Source organism: Hippocampus bargibanti, linkage group LG11, assembly GCF_051943395.1.
Source record: "Hippocampus bargibanti isolate YZ-2025 linkage group LG11, ASM5194339v1, whole genome shotgun sequence".
Lineage (NCBI taxonomy): Eukaryota > Metazoa > Chordata > Actinopteri > Syngnathiformes > Syngnathidae > Hippocampus > Hippocampus bargibanti.
The window spans coordinates 21775455-21799000 of record NC_142744.1 but is presented as its reverse complement, the minus strand read 5'-3'; the positions used below and the strand labels follow the sequence as shown (position 1 = coordinate 21799000).

The following is a 23546-nucleotide window of genomic DNA, read 5'->3' as shown; positions in this document are numbered from 1 at the left end:
TCCAATCCATATATATATATATATATATATATATATATATATATATATATATATATATATATATATATATATATATTGGATATATTGGGCGGCCTGGTAGTCGAGTGGTTAGCACACCGGCTTCACAGTGCAGAGGTCGCTGGTTCGCGTCCAGGTCCGGCCTCCCTGTGTGGAGTGTGCATGTTCTCCCTGGACCCGCGTGGGTTTTCTCCGGTCTTCCGGTTTCCTCCCACATTCCAAAAACATGCATGGCAGGCAGATTGACCACTCCAAATTGTCCCTAGGTGGGAGTGTGAGAGTGACTGTTGTATGTCTTTGTGTGCCCTGCGATTGGCTGGCAACCAATTCAGGGTGTCCCCCGCCTCGTGCCCGAAGACAGCTGATATAGGCTCCAGCAACCCCCGTGACCCTAATGAGGAGTAACGGTACGGAAAATGAGATGATATATGTGTATATATATATATATATATATATATATATATATATATATATATATATATATATATATATATATATATATATACACACACACACACAGTGAGACCTCAGCTTATATACTTTTCAACTAAATAAGCCTTAAAACTACACACAACATACATTATTCTATGTATAATAAATGTGCTATTGTATTGTAATGAAAGAAATACACTGCATTGTATCATAAAGTCACTTTATTTACATTTGTGATGGTCATTGATGGCTTGATGGAATGGCGTTGGTCAAAGGTCAAAGGGAATTGCTGTTTGGAAAGAGGCACATTACATGAGGACTGTAATTAAAGAAATAAACTGTGCTGTAAAATAAAGTTTTATTTACCTTTTTGATGGTCGTTGATGGCTTATGGAAGGAGTGTCACCTTCCATAAGGACTGTTGGTAACTTAACCTCTGGTGTGGCTTCTCTTCTTTTTTTTTTCTTTGGAGACTCCTCATCATTTTTGCTGATTAAAAACCTCTTAATTGACACCTGTTGCTTTCTGAAGCTGAGGCATCACATTATCGTTCATCATGTTGATGATTGTCATAGCCAGTCTTTTCTGGATGGAACTGTTCGGTAAAAGCCTGCACATCATTCCACTTTGCCAACATTGCCTTTATGAGCTCACTTAATGCTACAGCCATCTCCTGCTCCTCGCCCTCAGATGTTCTCGAACGATCCGTTGCTGGCTTTAAAATCCTCAATAAGCGCCGAACTTCCAGGTTGGTGCATGGCAATATCGGCGTGAATTAGCCGTGCTTTCTAGCATAAATTAGCTTTACTCACGCTGTCGCCGGATAGCTGCTTTTCGTTAATCCAAATTAACAGAAGTTATTCAACCTCTTCGATTGCCCCAGACCGTTGCTTTGATAGCACGGAAACAGCTTTAGCAACACACGCACCTTTAATGGCTTTTTTCTTGCGAAGGATGGTAGCAATGGTGGACTTAGCATAGCCGTGCTCGGCCACTAAATCACACAAACGCACACCTCGTTCGTGTTTTTCAAATATCTCCTTCTCAGCGACGGTGATTTTATTTTGTGTCTTCTTGGGCTGAACACGAGCCTGTGGTGGTTGAATGAATGAAAATATCTGCACCTCACTGAGATTGAGAGTCTAGAGGCCATTTGTCCTGTTTCTGTGAGAGTCCGTCACTCCAATCGCCCCCTCGATGGGCCTCTGTAAAAACTGCAACTCAAACAAATAGGCCTCGTTCCCCCCACTCCTCACTCTCCCACGATTTCTCTCAGGTGGAGCTCTTCTTTCTCAAGTTCAATGTTGGCTATGTGTCAGTCTGGCTCCCCTACCCGGGAGCGTGAAGTGTGATCACCATTGCAGACGCTCTGTTTTTGTCATATCCGAACAGCAATATTTTCTCGATGTGTGTTTTCAGTGATTGCTTTCCTTGCAACAATGACATTGGCGGTGGAGCATGTCATGGCGACTTCTTACATGCTTTTTCCGCTGCCTGTGAAAGCCAAGCGCTTCCGCTCAGCACCAAAACAAGACTCTATAATGGCTTCAAAAGGAAATTGTGTCATAAAATTTTATTTTCCCCACAGAGCCTGAACAGCAACATTGGGACATGTAATGGAAGAAAGGGGTTGCTGGTAAGCAAAAAAAAAGAGCCATTTTATGTTTGAATCCAGTTCGTTTTCAAATGTGAAAAAAATAATGTTTTGGTGTTTGCAGAACGGGTTAAAGAACAGAGATGGAAGTATAGTTCTTCGTTACATACCCGACCCCACCGATACATTATTAGATGACGCCTTCCAGCCTGCTCCAGGTGAGTTTCCTCCTTTCTGAAGCACCACGTGTCACTCAGGTGGGCTCAACTGCATCTGTTCCAAGTCATTTGGATGTCGTGGTCTACAGCAGTGGTCCCCAACCCCTGGCCCGTGGACCGTGTTGTGTCCGGAGGAATGAGAGAGGAGAGTTGCTTTGTCAACGTGGTTATTGTGCCACCATCTTAGTCTACCTGCGGTCGTGACGTCACCGCTGCTTTTCGACCTGTCGCAACATTCTGTAGCAGTGTGACATATGCTACAGACCGGTACTGGTCTATGGATCAATCAATTGGAATAATCACCGCGGTACACAAGAATGATTTATTTATTTCTGTTTTATATATTAAATGATTCGATCAGTCTTTTATTTTGAAATGACCAGATTCTCCTCTCTGTTACGTTTCTTCGTTTAGCGCCAAAATTTAACCTAGCCATTAAACGTTCCAAATGAAAAACTTCCATAGGATTACACAGTGGATTCATGTTTATTATCTCACCCAACCCCGCTATCCGTGGTAAAATTATCAAGCGTTGACCGGTCCGCAGTTACAGCACGTAAATCTAAATGAATGAAATTTAAAATGTTTGCAATTGCAGTAAAACCCACTGCAATACTCGCATGTCACCATTTTGGAACTGTGACGGTAAAGTGTCCTTGAGAGTTTTGAAAGGCACTTGTATTGTGGCGCTTGTATTGTGGAAATGTATAGTTATTATTATTATCATTATTAAAATAGCGGTGTGGACACACATATACCATCATTTTGAGCGGGACTTGTTTGAGTTGGCGCTACTCTGGGTTTCAGTATGGCTTCTCGGTTCCTGAACTTTCGTTATTATGAATGGAGCGTTAAAGGACAACCGACACCATTTTTTTGTTTCCTAACTGACATCAGAAAAACATTTTATAGCATCTAAAATACCCAAAACACGCAGGCTGATATTTTTAGTCAAATGCAAAACAACAATAAAATTTACTTAAAGTGACCCAAAACTGCCACAAATGAGCTCGAAACTGAAGAAATTCAGAAAGTTCCACCCCCTTGTTCGTGACGTCACGTCAGGATACTCCTTCACAAACTGCCTTGCTCCAAAATCAAAACAATGTCTTCAGAGTTCAGATTTGGATTTCTTGTTACTCATCCAGTTATGAATATAATTTAAATAATTCTGAAAAGGAAAGCAAGTCTGCAAGCGACGAAACCGGTGAAGTTCTGGACTCTGATGTAGCGCCCAGAAAATGCATAAGCTGCATTTCGTCCAGTATATAGAGCCCCTTATCAGAGCCGTAAAGCCGCCCGCGATTGGTTAAAATCTGTGGTAGAAGACAGAGGGGTGGGTTTTTGCACACACACACACAAAGGAGACCGCCACACGAACATCAGATGTTGAGAGGAGAGAGAGCTCCTCTCTAGACAGCGCTCCAGAGGGAAAAATGACACGGTGGAAAGTGCATGTTTGTCCGATCGGTTTGCTTCACTAATATGGTGATAGCTCTCTTTCACCGGGTGAGCTCACAGTTAGCATGCAGTGTGACTAAATGAGTAAACATGCATCAAACTTCCGCTATCGAAGCGCCGAATCGCTAACTCTGGTTAGCTTCCTCGTTCAGCTCCGCTGATGCTTGACTGCTGCGCTCCGTTGAAAATGGCTGATTTGTCCGCTGGGAATTTGTGTAAACATACACCGTCTTTATTCGTGTTACTGCAATTGGCTGTGACACACAACGATTCACCATTGGATTGGATTTGCCTTTATTAGTCTCACAGTGGAGAAATTTACATTTCACAGCAGCAAAGTGATGAAAGGAATGAAAGTAGAAAAAATAAATACATAAGCTGCTGGAAAGGCAGCCACTCTCGCGGCGCCGTCTTGAAGTCAAAAGAACAACAAAAAAAAACTAAATAACAAATAATATGACAAAACAAAGACAACATGACAAAACAAAGACACAGAGAGTCATTCATTCTTCAGGACTTGCTGTACCCTCTTTGTGATGCCATGACGCAGTTCTAGATGAAAGAGGAGACAATCAAAGTGTCTTTCCACCAGTGGATCAGGGACATCATAGTGGAACGTGCACGTCGACTACAAGCTAAATGTTGAAAGCAAACACGCAGCTGTAGCATCCATTGACGAAAAGAGATTGTCTCACATCCCCTGTCCCACATAAATCTGCTTCAATTCCAAGCCGCAACAGTGCCACATACGCATCACGTTAATTATGTAGTTTTCCTTCTAATTTCGCGATCAACACAGTGTTTTCAGGCGAAAAAAAGTACCCAAAATGCATTGTGTGTCGCTTTCTCGGTCAGGGGCGTTCCGAATGTGACATCACTTCCGGCATCGTCATCAACTCGTAAACAAGACTTCATGAATATTCAGAGGGTGTCTTAAAACATAAAATATAGCTATATGCGGTAGAATCTTTATAAAATGCGCACAGTACAAGTCATTTGAAGTGATTTTACAAATTATGAACGCAACTTGTCCGGTGGTGTCGGTTGTCCTTTAATATAAGATAATAGTAGACACCAATAAAAATGACTTGAAGTGTCCCAAAACTGCCACAAATGAGCTTGAAATATTATTATTATTATTATTATTATACACGTACTGTATTTTCCGCAGTATCAATAAATGACAAAAGTTTTCCAAATATAATATTAAAATATGTCAAAGTTTTCAAAATATAAGGCACACCACATTATAAGGAGCTACAGTAGATGCTTGGGTTACGCACTACTTCTTCTACAGGGGAAATGGAGTCGCAGCATTTGCAAGACCTGTTGTTGCTCGATATTACTTCACGTATAAGGCGCACCTGTGTATAAGGCGCAGGGTCATCTTTGGAAGAAAATCAAGGCTTTTGGGTGCGCCTTATACACCGGAAAATACGGTATATGTGATACAGGGTTTGAGTATTGATGTATTTTTTCATAAATAATGAGTTGCTTTTGGATAACGGTGCCTCCAATTTGCCACAGCTGGCCAATGTAAATAATGTGAGGCCAATGTAAATAATGTGATTTGTTATTAATGTACAACGTCGACTTGGGTGCAAAAACATAACAGTCTGCCCTCCTCACATATGCCAACAGACTACATGAACCAGAACACAGTCTCGGACATGATGAATCCCGTGTACCAGCACCCCAGCCCTCTGCGCACCCCCCTTCTCACCATCTCCTCGGACGATGCTGACGACTCCCAGTACCTAAACTGCTTCAAGAGCGAACCCGAATACCTCAACGAGTTCCCTTCCCACCCCAACGGGGAGCTCTACGCCACCCACAAGTACAAGCTGCAGAACAGTATAGACAATCCTGATTACCAGCAGAGCTTCACCCCCAGCTTCAAGACCCGCATGAACGGGCACCTGCAGTCAGCAGAGAACGCAGAGTACCTGGGCCCCGACTGATGATTCCTAGAAATGAAACGATATCTTTCTTAGCGGTACCATCAATTAGCTGTCACCTCGAAACAGTGATCCCGAAAAATCCCAAGAAACCCTGTTGCAAAGTGAACCTCTTGTGACGACAAAGAGGAAGTGAACCCGTCCGCAGCGGGCATAAAAAGGGGGATCTGAAATGAGTAGCTCAAGCCAGAAACAAATTGGTTAGATATCCAACAGCTGCTCCAGATGTCAATAGGAACACCCAGTTTTGTGGTGGGGGGAAGGGGGGTAGTAGAAGGGGGGGCGGGTGGGTGGAGGTGGCTAATTTCACCTTTCTTGGGATGGGAATGCTGGATGCACTCTTGGTGACGCTACTCCCCTGATGAGAAAGCAAAGGATGCGTGGAAACCAGTTAATGGCTTACTATTCAAAATAATGCTGAAAAGTGGAGTGAAGTTCAGAAGCTATAACTCATTCAACACATATATCTCTTTTTCATTGCACAGGTACCCACTTGGCCCCTTGCGCCGCTACTTGCAAGAAAGAATACAAATAAACACACATGCTCATGTTATTAGAGCCCAACCACGAGAGATTTTTGTAGGCTTTGCTTTTTTTGCCATCCTCTCCTCAGATAAAAATTGTCTCAAGACAGTGGCGAAATATGCTGAAAAGTAAATACAGGAGGACTTCTTCTATGTTTCTCTCAGTGCTAGGAAGTGGAAAATCCCCCACCCAAACAGAAGCGAATAGAAGAGTGCAGAGGAAAAGTAGCATTCAGTGATTACAGGCTATAGTGGTATAGTATATAGGATTTATCGTTTTCTTGTGTGCAGGAAGCCCAACACAGTTTTCCTTGCAGAGGTTTGGGTGCCACACACACACACACATACACTTTAATTCAACTCAACCAAGAAAAAGGAAACAATTTCCCAACACATTCCTGTTTCCCCTTTTATGGAGAGAAATTTCAGGTCAGCAAAGGTCTTGTGTGTGCATTCGGAAAAAGTCAATGTCGATAAATATAATATTTCCCTGTACTTCCAGAAATAAAGCACTTTTATATACAGTACCCCGGTAATTTAGCAGTTCTTCCCAAGCGGGTCCAGACTGTAACTCCTCAGCCTCCACTGTTTCTCTCTTCCCTCCACAAGCATTCACAATAAAATTCCCAGTTTTAAAGAAATGCACAAAATGTAGCAGCCTGTTCAACATACTTTTGCAGATGTGACGAAGGTACAGGTACAGGTAGTAATGTGTATCCATGGTGCTGTGATATATGTGTGTATATTTCTCTCTTTCTCTTTCTAGGTAGATATAAACATGTACATTATATAGATACCTGTACATACATACATTTATATATATTGTACATACGTCTGTGTAAGCTCTCAGTCGTACAGGAGTGGTCCATCGATGAGAAGGTTTCTTCAGCCGTCATCTGTACAAAAGTGAAGGTTTCGGACGTTTCGCCTCCTATCCAAGAGGCTTCGTCAGCGAACTACGAACGAAGCCTCTTGGATAGGAGGCGAAACGTCCGAAACCTTCACTTTTGTACAGATGACGGCTGAAGAAACCTTCTCATCGATATTGTACATACATACACTTATATCTATCCATCTATTCATCCATCTATCTATATATCCTTCTATCCATCTATCTATCTAGCTAGCTAGATACCTAGCTAGCTATCAGAGAGAGAGACATTTTAAGCAGGTACATTATACGTACAGTTCATACATACTTAAATAAATACATACACACAATCACATAGATACGATGTAATATACTGTACTAACATTGTACCATATGCATACTTATAAGAATTGTGATGATTTAAATGCCCTTATGTGAATAAATTGTTTTTTACTACAGAAATAAAATCAATGTGTTTCTTTTTTTCACCTGAAATTGAGTTCTTTATTATCTTAAAAAAAAGGGTTGATTGCCTCACCTAATCAGTCACAAAATTGCAGCACGTCAGGGCAATGACGACTCTGTTGAGATAAGATAGGCATGCATTGTTAATATTGTCTCACTCTGTTTTGAGTGAGTGGATGTATTCCATTCCACATTCCATTCAAGGAACCCTGTCAATGTGCATGTATCTAGAATACATACATTTTTTCTCAACCAGAAGCAAAGTAGCTTTAAACTGTACTTTAATTTCCATTACTCCGAATAATTTATGAATATACAGCCGTATTCTCAATTTTGAACGTGTTGGTGGTGGTGGGAGGTGTGTCTGGTACGAATTTGTAAAACTTGTGTGCTCATAAGGTAAAGATCCCTGATCCACTGCATGAATAGGACGCTTTGATCCTCTCCTCGTTCACTCTAGAACTGCTTCATGTCACAAAGAGCGTACAGAAAGTGCTGAAGAATGAATGACTCTCTGTGTCTTTGTGTTGTCATATTATTTGTTATTTAGTTTTTTTTTTCACTTTGTTACTCCGGGTTGATTAAACGCCGGCGCGTGTGACAGCCGCTGCTCAGCTGCAGAATTAATATCCTGTGACTGTAAAGTGTCCTTGAGAGTTTTGAAAGGCGCTTATAAATGAAATGTATTAGTATTTTTATAACTCACAACATTTACAGTACACTTCAGATCAAAAAATAAACTTCAAGTACTGTGTCATTGTTTCACTTGTGGTTAATGTTCCTAATATTTTGGTGGTCAAGACTGCACATGAAAATCCCCTTTCAGCATGACGTAGAATATACTCACTTTATGAATATATTGATAAAAGCTCTAAAAATGAGAATTATTGTCCCCCCCTCCACAAAGAATAGGTTATAAATGTAACACTGAATGTCATGAATTTGATGTGACTTGTGTCATATCTGTACATACATTCTACAATACAGTACTATAGGATTTATTGAGCCCCTACATAAGAAAAAAAATTTCAACTACCAATAATTGCTCCATGGATCAGTCTCAGACTATGGCGGCATACCACCATAAATATGTGACAGAACACTATATAAAGCGCATGACATTGATACACACATACCTGTATGTTTATACATACATACATACATACACACGCACACACACATACAAACGCACACGCAAGCATTCACACAAGGGCAAAATCCCATGAAAACGTTAATTTGTCCTAAAAGCAGTTTTGTCTTGTCAACCTGCTTTGCATAGTTTATATCATTGGTTGTATTGTTTTTCATTTAAAGTTTTAACATTTAAGTTGTGTTATTCTTGTATTGTTATAATGTGTTTTATTACAATACAGTAAAGTCTCGTTATATCGATATTCAAGGGAGTCCGAAAAAATATCGATATAACCGGGACTATCGATATATCCGACCCTGTTTGCATGTAATTTTCTTAGTGCGTGCATAGAAATAGTATCGATATAACCGGGACTATCGATATATCCGATATCGATATAACGAGACTTTACTGTATTTACTAAATGTTGGCTTTTGGCCTTTGTTGTACTTTATTCAACATTTTTAGTGCGACTCTTGTGACGATACAGGGATCAGAAAATGGATGGGTGGGTGGGTTCTTGAATCCTTTCATTTTACATTGAAACAGTTTGTGATTGTTTACAGGGGTGATATACAAACATTGTGCCGCGGCACACTGGTGTTCCGTGAGAGATCGTCAGGTGTGCCGTGAGAAATTATCCATTGTCCATCCATCCATCTTCTGCTCTTATCTGGGGTTGGGTCGCAGGGGCAGCAGCTTCAGCAGGGAAGCCCAGACTTCGCTCTCCCCAGCCACTTCTTCTAGCTCGTCCTGGCAGATCCCGAGGCGTTCCCAGGCCAGCTGGGAGACATAGTCTCTCCAGCGTGTCCTGGGTCGTCCCCGGGGTCTCCTGCCAGTGGGGCATGCTCGGAACACCTCACCAGGGAGGCGTCCAGGGGGCATCCTAATCAGATGCCCGAGCCACCTCATCTGGCTCCTCTCTATATGGAGGAGAAGCGGCTTGAGTCGGAGTCCCTCCCGGATGACAGAGCTTGTCACTTTATCTCTAAGAGAGAGCCCGGACAACCTACAGTCAAAGCTCATTTCGGCCGCTTGTATCCAGGAGCTCGTTCTTTCGGTCATGACTCATAGCTCGTGACCATAGATGAGGGTTCGGACGTAGATCGACCGGTAAATTGAGAGCTTCGCTTTTTGGCTCAGCTCCTTCTTCACCACGACAGATCAATACAAAGTCCGCAGCACCGCAGACGCCGCACCGATCCGCCTGTCGATCTCTTGCTCCATCGTACCCTCATTCGTGAACAAGACTCCAGGATACTCCTTCACTTGAGTCAAGATCTCCTCCCCAACCCCGAGGGGGCACTCCATCCTTTTCCGACTAAAAACTAAAAATTGTCTCAGATTTGGAGGTACTGATTCTAATCCCAACCCATTCACATTCGGCTGCGAAACGCTCCAGAAAAAGTTGGAGAGCTCCGCTTGAAGGCCCCAACAATACCACATCATCATCACAACCAGTGACATGCGGTGAGGTTCATGGCTGACTAGGCTCTGACATCACCACAGTCAGATTTACAAACATATAAACTCTACAGAGTATCTTATTCACCTTTTGATTGGCAACAGTTAATGCGTTTTGTTTAAAATGTCACGTCAGCATTCTTTATATATACAAACTGTAGCATAGGAAAAAGAATTTCAAAAAATGTTATTATCGTGTTACCTTTACTTATAAATGAAGTCCATGTGCCGCTCCTTCTGAAGAAAGGCATGGATAACTTTTTTGTAGAAGCCTTCCTTATCTTTCTTCCAGTGACTTGCTGTGAGGTTCATGGCTGGTGAGGCACTGACATCATCACAGTCAGATTTACAAACATATGAACTCAACAGAGTAGCTTATTCACCATTTGATTGCCAACAGTTAACGTGTTTTGTTTAAAATGCCATGTCAGCATTCTTTATATACTGTATACAAACTAGCATAGAAAAAAAAATCAAAAAAACGTTATTATCATGTTACCTTTACTAAAAGTGAAGTCCAAGTCTCTCTGTCTTAATGGAGATCACTGCCAGTGAAGAAAGTCGTCCTTCATCAATCCTGTTCCGACTGTATGTTTTCAGGCTTTTCAGTGCTGAGAATGACTGCTCCACTGATGCTGTAGGTGCTGGAACAGTGAGCACGAGCTGGAGCAACTTTGTCACATTAGGAATAGTTTCAAGGAGATCCTTCTTGGCAAAAAAGATGAAAAGCTGTCCAGAAGATTTACAGGCATCCCTCACCGTTTGTGGGCTATACAGTTCGGTGTTGGTCTTCCTTTAATTATTACCTTCTGCTCCGATTGAAAGTCCAGTTTAGAAAATTCTTTCAATTTAGATATGTAATCCTCCATTCTGAAAATAAGGCCAAGCAACACGAAAGAATGACTGGATGGTTGCACTTAACTTGCTAACTGTTTACTGTAGCTTGCTGTCACTAATTCTATTATTCTGCAGCCGAGGAGTCGCAAAAAGAATCTCTGGAATCACCAGTGCCCCCTGTCAATAGGCCGGAGAACTGTGTGCCTCACCTACGCACACAGTTTTGATCAAATAAAATAAAATAAACACTGTTGTCAATTGTTTATAATGTACAGTGACTATACATTATATACACCAGCTGAAGTGTAGAAATTTAGTTCATATACTAAACGTTTTTGAACACTTTAATAGCAATATGCAAACCAGCACAGTTAGCACAGTCATTGCGCAATCCATGGTGAGGCTCAGCCGGCTGCTGCCTCACCGCTCGTCTCTACTTGGTATTTGAACGGTAAATGTGAAAATTCAGCGATTTTGAAAAGAGAATGGTGAAGTTAAATGGAAAAGAAAGTTAAAGTACAAATCACAAATTAAATATAACTGTTTAATGTATTTTTTCATTTGATATTTACATGATGACAGGTGAGGCACAGCTTCACCTGCCTCCCCTGACTGCACGTCACCCCTTCAACGCTTCGGCTGCGCCTAGAAATTCTGTCCATAAAGGTTATGAACAGAATCGGTGACAAAGGGCAGCCTTGGCGGAGCCCAACCCTCACTGGAAACGATTCCGACTTACTGCGAACCAGATTCTGACATCGGTCATATAGGGACCGAACGGCCCGTATCAGGCGCTCTTGTACCCCATAGTCCCCAAGCACCCTCCACAGTCAAACGCCTTCTCCAATTACAAAGCACATGTACACTGGTTGGGCGAATTCCCATGAATCCTCCTCAATCTGAGGCTCGACTTCCCAACGGACCCGCCCCTCTAAAACCCCTGAATAGACCTTACCAGGGAGACTGAGGAGAGTGATCCCTCAGTAGTTGGAAAATACCCTCCGGTCCCCCTTTTTAAAAAAGAGGACCAACACCCCGGTCTTCCAATCCAGAGGCGCCCCACCCCCACCCCCCATGACCATGCGATGTTGCAGAGGCGTGTCAGCCAATACAGCCCCACAACATCCAGAGCCTTTAGGAACTCCGAGCGTGTGTCATCCACCCCTGGGCCTTGCCACCACGGAACTTTTTAACCACATCGGTGACTTCAACCACAGAGATCGGACAGCCCATCTCAGAGTCCCCAGACACTGCTTCCTCCAAGGAAGGCGTGTTGGTGAAGTTGAGGAGTTCTTCGAAGTACTTTGCCCACCGGTGCACAACATCCCCAGTTGAGGTCAGCAGTGCCCCATTCTCAGTGTGCACAGTGTTAGTTGTACTGCTTCTCCTCCTGAGATGCTGGATGGTGGACCAGAATTTCCTCGAAGCGGTCTGGAAGTCGGCTTCCATGGCCTCACCGAACTCTTCCCATGCCTGTGTTTTTGCCTCGGCGACCACCGAGGCCGCATTCCGCTTGGCTAATCAAGTCACCTGTCGAGTCACCTGTCTCAGGGGTCCCACAGGCCATATAGGCCCGATAGGCCTCCTTCTTCAGCTTGATGGCATCCCTTACTACTGGTGTCCACCAGCGAGTACGGGTGTTGCCGCCATGACAGGCACCAACCACCTTGGGGCCACAACTCCGATTGGCCGCCTCAGAAAGGGAGGTATGGAACATGGTCCATTCGGACTCAATGTCACTCACCTCCCCCGGGACATGTGAAAAGTTCTGCCGGAGATGGGAGTTGAAACTCCTTCTGACAGGGGATTCCGCCAGACGTTGCCAACAAACACACACAACACGTTTGGGTCTGCCAGGTCGGACTGGCATCTTCCCCCACCAACGGAGCCTACTCACGACCAGGTGGTGATCATTTGACAGCTCCGCCCCTCTCTTCACTCGAGTGTCCAAAACATGCGGCCACAAATCCGATGATACAACTATAAAGTCAATCATCGCACTGGGACCAAGGGTGTTCTGGTGCCACATCCACAAATGGACACCATTTTGTTTGAATAAAGTGTTTTTATAGACAATTTGTTCAAGCACAGAAGTCCAAAAACAAAACACCACTCGGGTTCTGATCAGGGTGGCCGTTCCTCCCAATCACGCCCCTCCAGGTCTCACTGTCATTGCCCACATGATCATTGAAATCACCCAGCAGAAACTGGGGGGGGGGGTGTCCCAGGGGAGTGCTCTCCAGCACACCCTCTAAGGTCTCCAAAATGGATGGGTACGCTGAACTGCCGTTTCGTGCATATGCTCAAACAACAGTCAGAACCCGTCCCCCCACCCAATGGCGGAGGGAAGCACCCCTTTTGTCTACCGGGGTGAATCCCATGACATGACATGTATCATGACTGTAAGACAGTTGTGAGGTGTGCTGTCGGTGTGACGGAGGAAGTCAAGGTGGAAGTGGGACTCCAACAGGGGTCAGCTCTGAGCCCCTTCTTATTTGCTATGGTGATGGACAGGCTGACAGACGATGTTAGACAGGAATCTCCTTGGACCATAATGTTTGCAGATGACATTGTGATCTGTAACGAGAACGGGGAGCAGGTGGCGGAGAAACTAGAGATGAGGAGATATTCCCTGGAAAGGGGAGGAATGAAGATCAGTTGCAGCAAGACGGAATATATGTGTGTGAATGAGAGGGATCCAAGTGCAAGAGTGATGCTACAGGGGGACGAGATAAAGAAGGTGGAGGATTTTAAGTACTTGGGGTCAACTGTCCAGAGCAATGGAGAGTGTGGACAAGAGGTGAAGAAGCGTGTCCAGGCAGGCTGGAGCGGCTGGACAACAATGTCAGGTGTGATGTGTGATAGAAGGGTTTCAGCTATGGTGAAAGGAACAGAAACAGTGGTGAGACCAGCCATGATGTTTGGACTGGAGACGGTGCCACTGAAGAAAAGACAGGAAGCAGAGCTGAAGGTAGCAGAGCTGAAGATGTTGAGGTTTTCTTTGGGAGTGACCAGGTTGGATAGGATCAGGAATGAGAACATTAGAGGGACAACTCATATTGGAGGCTTTGGAGAGAAAGTCAGAGAGGCCAGACTGAGATGGTTTGGACATGTCCAGAGGAGAGAGAGCGACTATATCGGGAGCCTTGAACTGCCAGGCAGGAGACCGAGAGGAAGACCGAAGAGGAGGTTTTTGGATGTGGTCAAAGAGGACATGAAGGTAGCTGGTGTGAGAGAAGAGGATGCACAAAACCGGGATAGATGGAGGACATTGATTCGCTGTGGCGACCCCTGAAGGGAAAAGCCGAAAAGAAAAGATTGAAGCAGTTGAGGAAGGAGGACACACGACTGGCTGGAGCACGTCTTTATTCCAACTGCTAACAAGTGGATCTATCTTGACTAACTCTAAAGGAGTCCAAGATGGTGCACGCAAGTGCTCTCATGAGCCTTGCTTTTTTTGTTGTTTTTGTCTTGTTTTGTGTTTTCTTTTGTTACTTTGTGTTGTTGTGCGTCGTGTGGAACAGATACAGATTGTTTTTCAGCATTTTTGACCACGACATTCATCAAGGAGGAGACTGTGCTGAGCGGTTGCGCCTTTTCGGCAGCATGAATATGCCAGTACTGTTTTTGAATGGGAGGAATGTCGGTGCCATTCGACTGTTGTTGCTGGACACCTCTGGGGCCATTGTGCTTTTTTTGCGCCTGTAATGGGCAGCATCTTCACAGCCCCACTTTGTTCAGCGGAAAGGTCGGTGCTGTTGGACAGTTTGCAGCTGGACGAATGCATCGCTTGAGGAGCCCGCGATAAGAAGAAAGCAGCGTCAGCGCAGAGCGCCGATGCGCATGTGGAACTGGCTTGGAATTTAAGCGGATTTATGTGAGACAGGAGATGTGAGACAATCTCTTCGTCAATGGATGCTACAGCTGCGTGTTTCCTTTCAACATTTAGCTTGCAGTCGACGTGCACATTCTACCATGATATCCCTGATCCACTGGTGAAGAGACGCTTTGATCCTCTCCTCTTGGAACTGCTTTGTGTAACAAAGAGGGTACAGAAAGGGCTTAAGAATGAATGACTCTGTGTCTTTGTGTTTTCATGTTATTTGTTATTTAGTTTTTTTTTGTTCTTTTGACTTCAAGACGGCGCCGCGAGAGTTTTCTACTTTCATTCCTTTCATAACTTTGCTGCTGTGAAATGTAAATTTCTCCACAACGAGACTAATAAAGGCATATCCAATCCAATCCAACTTGAACATGGGAAAATGCAGTAAAATATTCTTATCATAACCACGCCTCGTGCTGTACACCTGCTGGGTGAGATACATCGTCTGCGCGCCACATTATTATTATTATCTCTCATCTCATCTCCCGTACCGCTTATTCCTCATTAGGGTCGCGGGGGTTGCTGGAGCCTATCTCAGCTGTCTTCGGGCACGAGGCGGGGGACACCCTGAATTGGTTGCCAGCCAATCGCAGGGCACACAAAGACATACAACAGTCACTCTCACACACACACCTAGGGACAATTTGGAGTGGTCAATCTGCCTGCCATGCATGTTTTTGGAGTGTGGGAGGAAACCGGAGGACCCGGACAAAACCCACGAGGGTCCGGGGAGAACATGCAAACTCCTTACATGGAGGCCGGACCGGGACGCGACCTCTGCACTGTGAAGCCGGTGTGCTAACCACTCGACTACCGGGCCGCCATTATTATTATTATTATTATTATTATTATTATTATTATTATTATTATAAATAAATTAAGAAATTATATTTTAATTAAATATACTCTTCAGTGTCATTTTATAACATGTCATCATAATATTTCTGGTTGGTAGTTTGCCGCACAAATTTTCCAATGTAAAAAATGTGCCATGCCTCAAAAAAGGTTGAAAAACACTGATTTACAGTACAATGAGAACTCAACTTACGAACACCTTATATTCTGAACTTTTCGTCTTACAAACGTCAAATTTATGAAAATTAAGCCTTATAACAAGAACTATTTTCATATTACACACTTCGGCAAAAGTGTGTAGACATAATCTTCTGCAGAAGAACACCAAAGCACACGACCTTCAGCTCTGGCGGAGTGATCTTCGCCAACCGAACAGCGCTCCAGCCGGTACTCCTTTCCACACCCCCTCTCATTGAATGCACACGTCGATCGCCTCGGAGCTTTTTGCTGATAATTTTACGATTATGGCACCGAAAAAAAACACCACAGGCTCATGTTCAGCCCAAGAAGAAACAAAATAAAATCACTGTCGCTGAGAAGAAGGAGATAATTAAAAAACACGAACGAGGTGTACGTTTGTGTGATTTAGTGGCCGAGCGCGGCTATGCTAAATCAACCATTGCTACCATCCTTCGCAAGAAAAAAGCCATTAAAGGTGCGTGTGTTGCTAAAGGTGTTTCCGTGCACTCACAGCGACAGTCTCGGGCAATCGAAGAAGTTGAAGAACTTCTGTTAATTTGGATTTACAAAAAGCAGCTATCCGGCGACAGCGTGAGTAAAGCTATATTATGCAAGAAAGCACCGCTAATTCACGCCAATATCGCCATGCACCAACCTGGAAGTTCGGCGCTTATTGAGGATTTTAAAGCCAGAACGGATGGTTCGAGAACATCTGAGGGCGAGGACGAGATGGCTGCAGCATCAAGTGAGCTCATAAAGGCAATGTTGGCAAAGTGGAATGATGCGCAGTTCCATCCAGAAAAGACTGTGGCTATGACAATCATCAACATGATGAAAGATAATGTGATGCCTCAGTTTCTGAAGACCTTACGAGTCAGAAAGCAACAGGTGTCAATTAAGAGGTTTTTAATCAGCAAAAATGATGAGGAGTCTCCAAAGAAGCAAAGAGAAGCCACACCAGAGGTTGAGTTACCAACAGTCCTTATGGAAGGTGACTCTCCTTCCATAAGCCATCAACGACCATCAAAAAGGTAAAGAAAACTTTATTTTACAGGACAGTTTATTTCTTTAATTACAGTCCTCATGTAATGTGCCTCTCTTTCCAAACAGCAAGTCCCTTTGACCTTCGACCTCCAACGCCATTCCATCAAGCCATCAATGACCATCACAAATGTAAATAAAGTGACTTTATGATACAATGCAGTGTATTTCTTTCATTACAATACAATAGCACATTTATTATACATAGGATAAGGTAGGTTGTGTGTAGCTTTAAGGCTTATTTAGTTGAAAAGTATATTTTATGGAACCCAGGGAACGGATTATTCCCATTTTAACGGTTTCCTGTGGGAATTTTTTTTTGAGAAACACACTTTTCACCTTACACACTCTGTCTGGGAAGCAATTAAGTTCGTAAGTTGAGGTCTTACTGTATTCATCTTCTTTTTCTGGATTTGAGCGGTAGGGCGTAGTTGATAATGTTGCCTCATAGTGGCAGCACCGACCTTTCTGCTTGCCTCCCGTCCCCGAACAAGTCAGTGAGACGAAGAAGAAGAGGTTGAAGCCCCAACAAAATACTGTATGCCAAAGTTTGATTGCGTTGCTACTACGGTCCTCATCGTGCTGCTTGCAGTCCACTGACATCCACGATGGGCTTCGTGCCGGACAGAGGTGGCTTCTATGTTCTCCTGCTGCTACTGTTTCTTTCGGAGGCCCACTTTCAATGGGTAAGTCGTATTTTTGAGGTGTTCTTCTCTTTTTTAGAAAACATGACTCAGCTCCTAAAGCCGAGGCGTTCACGTGAACGTTCACTCAAATCGATGAGCGGTTTGACGTGGTTGACGGCCAGAGTTAGCTCACGCGAAACTGCTTTTCATCGACGACGTCTGTAATTAAAAAATCTTAACGTGCGTATGAAAGGGTTCCAATACGTCTTTGATGTTTTAACGAGTCGGTCAAATGTCTGCGGAATTTTGACTATTCATTGATCCGGAGAAACTTTCAGTCAGCACTTGATGACACGCATGATTTCAAAGCAAACGTCGAAAGAACCGATTCGACTTTGAGCTACTATCGCAATACATAGTTGCAAACCTCAGCCACAGCATATCAAAGCACGTCTCATACATCACTGTTTCAATGACCATACCTTTGGCCGTTTGTGAGGAAGCACCATGTTCTATTAGCTTCTGGGTCTCGCTTCATTTTACACAAGGGACAAACCCATACTGAAAAATAGAAATACTGTACTGTACAATCAAGTTCGCTGACGAAGCCTCTTAGATAGGAGGCGAAACGTCCGAAACCTTCACTTTTGTACAGATGACGGCTGAAGAAACCTTCTCATCGATGGACCACTCCTGTACGACTGAGAGCTTACACAGATGTACAATCAAGTGTTGAAAACTCGACCTGTAAGCAGCTTTACAGTCGCTAGGTGTCAACTAAATTCATTTTTTGTTTCTTTTAATCAGCGAGACCAATGTCACTCAGAGACAGTCGATAAAATAACGTGCATTCAAATAATTAAGCACGTTTTGACAGTTTACAGACTTGAAGTAGTGGGCAAAACGAGCGCTTGTCTCCAACAATGAAATGGCTTGTCACTGAGTGTTCGAGGTGGTGCACAGCAAAGTTTGGACAAGTAAGCAATGAGAACCATTCGTTTTGAGTCAAGATGAGCACAGAGTGAAAGAATACGATTGCCATAAAATCCTTCTCTGCAGTGGGAGTTTCATAGTATTCAATAGTGTTCATTTCAAAGCTCAAGTTTTGCCTCGTCCGTCCAAAGGACATTCTGCCGGATGCTTTGTGGCTCATCGATAATCTCGTCAATTTCCACTGATTTCACTGACCAACAACTGTGCCTGATAGCTCGTGAGCAGATGGTGCGAACAGGAAAACGACCCAAACACAAAGCAAAATGTCATCCCACGATGTACAGACCTGATCAGTTAGTTTACTACCGCTGTTCCTGCTATACAGCACACAAAATTCTTTTGTTTGTGTGTCTAGCAAAAAAGTAATTAAAAAAATCGAAGGTGGAGCGAACCTAATGTAGCCACAAGGGGGCACAAGCCAGTGTCTTATTGTGCCGGTCCCAAGATCGGATAAATACAGAGGGTTGTGTCAGGAAGGGCATCCGACGTAAAAAAAAAAAAAATGCCAAAACAAATATGCGAATCAAACCTCTGAATCACATACCGGATCAGTCGAGGCCCGGGTTAACAACGGCCGCCATTGGTACTGTTGACCTTCAGGGTGCCAGTGGAAAATGGTCGAAGAAGGAGAGGAGGGAGGTGTGCCCGGAGGAAAAGAGAGAAATGGAACGCCAAGAGTATGGAACAAAGAGTAGGAACTTTGAATGTAGGAACAATGACAGCTAAAGGTAGAGAGCTGGTTGACATGATGAAGAGAAGGAAGCTAGACATACTGTGTGTCCAGGAGACCAGGCCGAAAGGGAGCAAGGCTAGAAGCTTAGGGTCAGGGTTTAATTTGTTCTATCATGGTGAAGACAGAAAGAGAAATTGAGTTGGGGTTATCTTAAGAGATGAGTTTGTTAGGAATGTCTTAGAAGTAAAAAGAGTATCAGATAGAATGATGAGTCTGAAGCTAGAAATTGAAGGGTATGCCCCACAAGTAGGATGTGAGCTGGCAGAGGAGAAATTTTGGTTGGCCTTTGATGAAGTCATACAGAACATCCCGAGAAGTGAGAGGGTTGTAATTGGTGGAGACTTCAATGGACATGTTGGCGCAGGAAACAAAGATGATGAGGAGGTGATGGGCAGGTTTGGACTCCAGATGAGGAACGCTAAAGGACAGATGATGGTTGACTTTGCTAAGAGAATGGAAATGGCTATTGTGAATACTTTCTTTCAGAAGAGACAGGAACATAGGGTGACCTATAAGAGTGGAGGCAGAAGTACACAGGTAGACTACATTTTGTGTCAACAGCGCCATCTAAAGGAAATCAGTGACTGCAAAGTAGTGGTTGGTGAGAGTGTAGCCAGACAGCATAGGTTGGTTTTGTGTAGGATGACACTGACAGTGAGGAAGATGAAGAAACCAAAGGCTGAAGTGAGGACAAAATGGTGGAAGTTGAAAAAGGAAGAGTGTTGCATGACATTTAGGAAGGAGGTAAGACAAGCACTGGGTGGGCAAGAGGTCCTTCCAGATGACTGGCAAACTGCAGCAAACATAATCAGAGACACAGGTCGGAAAGTACTTGGTGTATCGAGTGGGAGAAAGGTAGATAAGGAGACTTGGTGGACTGGGGAGGTGCAGGAGTGTATACAGAGAAAGAGGTTAGCAAAGAGGAAGTGGGACACTGAGAGGACGGACGAGAGTAGACAGCAGTACAAGGAGATGCAGCGCACGGTTAAAGTAAAGGTGGCAAAGGCCAAACAAGACGCCTATGATGACTTGTATGCTTGGCTGGATAGCAATGAAGGTGAGACTGATCTTTACAGGCTGGCGAGACAGAGAGACAAAGATGGTAAGGACCTGCAGCAGGTTCGGGTGATTAAGGATAGAGATGGCAAAGTATTAACAGGTGCCAGTAGTGTGATGGCAAGATGGAAAGAGTACTTTGAAGAAGTGATGAATGAGGAAAATGAGAAGGAACAAAGAGTAGAAGACGTGACTGTTGTGGACCAAGACATAGCAAACATTAGCAAGGATGAAGTGAGGAGGGCGCTGAAGGGTGGAAAGGCACTCTGGCATGATGATTTACCAATCGAGGTATGGAAGTGTCTTGGAGAGGTGGCGGTGGTGTTCCTCTTAGATCTTAGATTCATCTTAGATGGTGAACAGATGCCTGAAGAATGGAGACGAAGTGTACTCGTGCCCATTTTTAAGAACAAAGGAGATGTGCAGAGTTGTACTAACTACAGAGGAATAAAGTTGATGAGCCATACAATGAAACTCTGGGAAAGAGTAGTTGAAGCAAGACTAAGAGCAGAAGTGACCATTTGTGAGCAGCAGTATGGCTTCATGCCAAAAAAAGAGTACGACAGATGCAGTGTTTGCTTTAAGAATGCTGATAGAGAAGAGAAGGTCAAAAGGAATTGCATTGTGTCTTTGTAGATCTGGAGAAAGTGTATGACAGGGTGCCCAGAGAAAAGCTGTGGCATTGCATGAGGAAGTCTGGAGTGACGGAAAAGTATGTCAGAGCGGTGCAAGACATGTATCATGACTGTAAGACAGTTGTGAGGTGTGCTGTCGGTGTGACTGAGGAATTCAAGGTGGAGGTGGGACTCCACCAGGGGTCAGCTCTGAGCCCCTTCTTGTTTGCTATGGTGATGGACAGGCTGACAGACGATGTTAGACAAGAATCTCTTTGGACCATCATGTTTGCAGATGACATTGTGATCTGTAGCGAGAACGGGGAACAGGTGGTGGAGAAACTAGAGCTGTGGAGATATGCCCTGGAAAGGAGAGGAATGAAGACCAGTCGCAGCAAGACGGAATATATGTGTGTGAATGAGAGGGATCCAAGTGCAAGAGTGATGCTACAGGGAGAAGAGATAAAGAAGGTGGAGGATTTTAAGTACTTGGGGTCAACTATCCAGAGCAATGGAGAGTGTGGAAAAGAGGTGACGAAGCGTGTCCAGGCAGGCTGGAGCGGATGGACAAAAATGTCAGGTGTGATGTGTGATAGAAGGGTTTCAGCTAGGGTGAAAGGAAATGTGTATAAAACAGTGGTGAGACCAGCCATGATGTTTGGACTGGAGACGGCGCCACTGAAGAAAAGACAGGAAGCAGGCTTTGGAGAGAAAGTCAGAGAGGCCAGACTGAGATGGTTTGGACATGTCCAGAGGAGAGAGAGTGATTATATCGGGGGAAGGATGCTGAGCCTTGAACTGCCAGGCAGGAGACCGAGAGGAAGACTGAAGAGGAGGTTTATGGATGTGGTCCAAGAGGACATGAAGGTAGCTGGTGTGAGAGAGGAGGATGAACAAAACCGGGATAGATGGAGGACATTTATTCGCTGTGGCGACCCATGAGGGGAAAAGCCGAAAGGAAAAGAAGAAGAAGAAGGTGGAGCGAACCTGAACAGTTGACATTGTATTTATGTATTTTGCAATGTCAGCACATCAGAGCCGAAAGACTCCTTGAGTTTTACACACGGTTGCAAGCTGTCATCTTTGAGGCTGTGGTCATATCGGTTTTTAATGTCGTTCATGGACATGGTGTAATTGTTTAATTCTCAGTCTAGAGAGGGCTTATTGTTTCCGTGACAGATGCTTCAAATCAATTTTTTTGATTCAATCAGGTGGGACAAATGTTATCACTCTCTGATGTATGTGCTTTGTTTCGACTCCTCTTTGCTGTCTTTTTTTCTGTCAACTGTCCATGTTCCAATGTCACACTACCCAGGTTAATCAACAGTATGACTTAATCCTAAAAAAGCCCATCACTTTCTGACACCAGCTGTTTTGTTGTGGGTGTGACATTTCTACACTACCTTTGAACTCCGCAGAAAGACACAAACAGGTTCTGCGGTTTATTCTGATTTAAAATAAAACGGTGAGTCGGCCTTTGGAGTACTTTGTGGACTAAGTGAATTGACTTCCTCCCAAGTCATGTGCATGTTAACGGTGGGATGCTGAATAGGCAGGAAGAGCAATCATGACAGCTGCTCAAAGAAGCACAAAGGTTGACTCTATCAAAGGCGTTACACTGCGTTTGCCCAATCCCCATTTAATGCTGACATACTGTTTTTATTGCATGGCTCATACTAGAGACATTATTCGCAGGAATCTCCTGTATCTGTAGGTTCCTCTGCAGGGTATCCACACTCTTTCTGAGCGATAAGGTGAAAAGTTTGCAAAAGTCAATGATGATGGTTTTTATTTTCATTTGATGTCTATCTGAAATTATCAACCCCCTCGCCCCAAATGTTAATGCTGTGATAACACATACTCCACCGGATCATTTTGTGTCATGTGACTCATGCACTTGTAAACTTAGCGGGTGACACAGTACATACTCCCTTGAACAATGAGTGTGTCATTTTCTGTCGCAGCTTCAGACTTCAGTGGCTTTTCTGTGATTAAACTCATGTTGTGTCTTTCATTCAAAACATATAAAACCCTTAAATGCCAAACGAAAAAGGAAATTTGTTTGCAGAAGTGAAATAGTGGCATTTTCTGACAAGCATCAAGGCACCAACGCAATCGGTTTAACTCAGAATTTCAAGCGCCAATTGTTTGAAGTATTTCCAATAGTGATGGTAGATGTCAGAATGTACCTTATGTCATGTTAAAAATTTCGCACACTTTGCGACCTCATTTCAGAGAAAATTTAAGAATTAAGTGCATGTGTGTTTGTTCGTTTTTTTGAAGGACTTGCTAATTTCCAGATAAAGGACATCACAAGAGAAAAGTATCCAGTAAAGACATACAAGTTGATGTTGTGCTGTGTTTGTTTTGCAGGGGGCGGCACAACACTGTGTGTGGTATGGCGAGTGTGCCGAGTCTGACAAGGTCCCCGGAAAGAAATATAATTGTAACTACACAGGAGCCCCCAAACCTCTGGACGCAGAGGGCTCCAACCTCCTCTTGGTATGTGTCAGGACTGTAAAAATCAATCGCTAAAAATGCATTTCATCATATTGTTTCAAGCATTTTTTTTCATATACAGTAAAGTCTCG

General features: G+C 43.7%; 2 protein-coding genes across 2 annotated transcripts in view; both read left to right on the top strand.

Annotated features, from left to right (window-relative positions):
* egfra (epidermal growth factor receptor a (erythroblastic leukemia viral (v-erb-b) oncogene homolog, avian)) overlaps positions 1-5950 on the top strand; it is an 86339-nt gene extending 80389 nt beyond the window's left edge. Inside the window, exons 26-28 of the mRNA XM_089007423.1 lie at positions 2039-2086; positions 2169-2262; positions 5365-5950. Of these exons, the coding sequence (XP_088863549.1) occupies positions 2039-2086; positions 2169-2262; positions 5365-5684 (462 nt within the window). The 3' untranslated portion in view covers positions 5685-5950. The remainder of the gene's footprint in view (positions 1-2038; positions 2087-2168; positions 2263-5364) is intronic.
* Positions 5951-17459: 11509 nt separating this feature from the next.
* Positions 17460-23546, top strand: part of npc1 (Niemann-Pick disease, type C1) — a 35102-nt gene continuing 29015 nt past the window's right edge. Inside the window, exons 1-2 of the mRNA XM_089008245.1 lie at positions 17460-17619; positions 23329-23457. Of these exons, the coding sequence (XP_088864371.1) occupies positions 17542-17619; positions 23329-23457 (207 nt within the window). The 5' untranslated portion in view covers positions 17460-17541. The remainder of the gene's footprint in view (positions 17620-23328; positions 23458-23546) is intronic.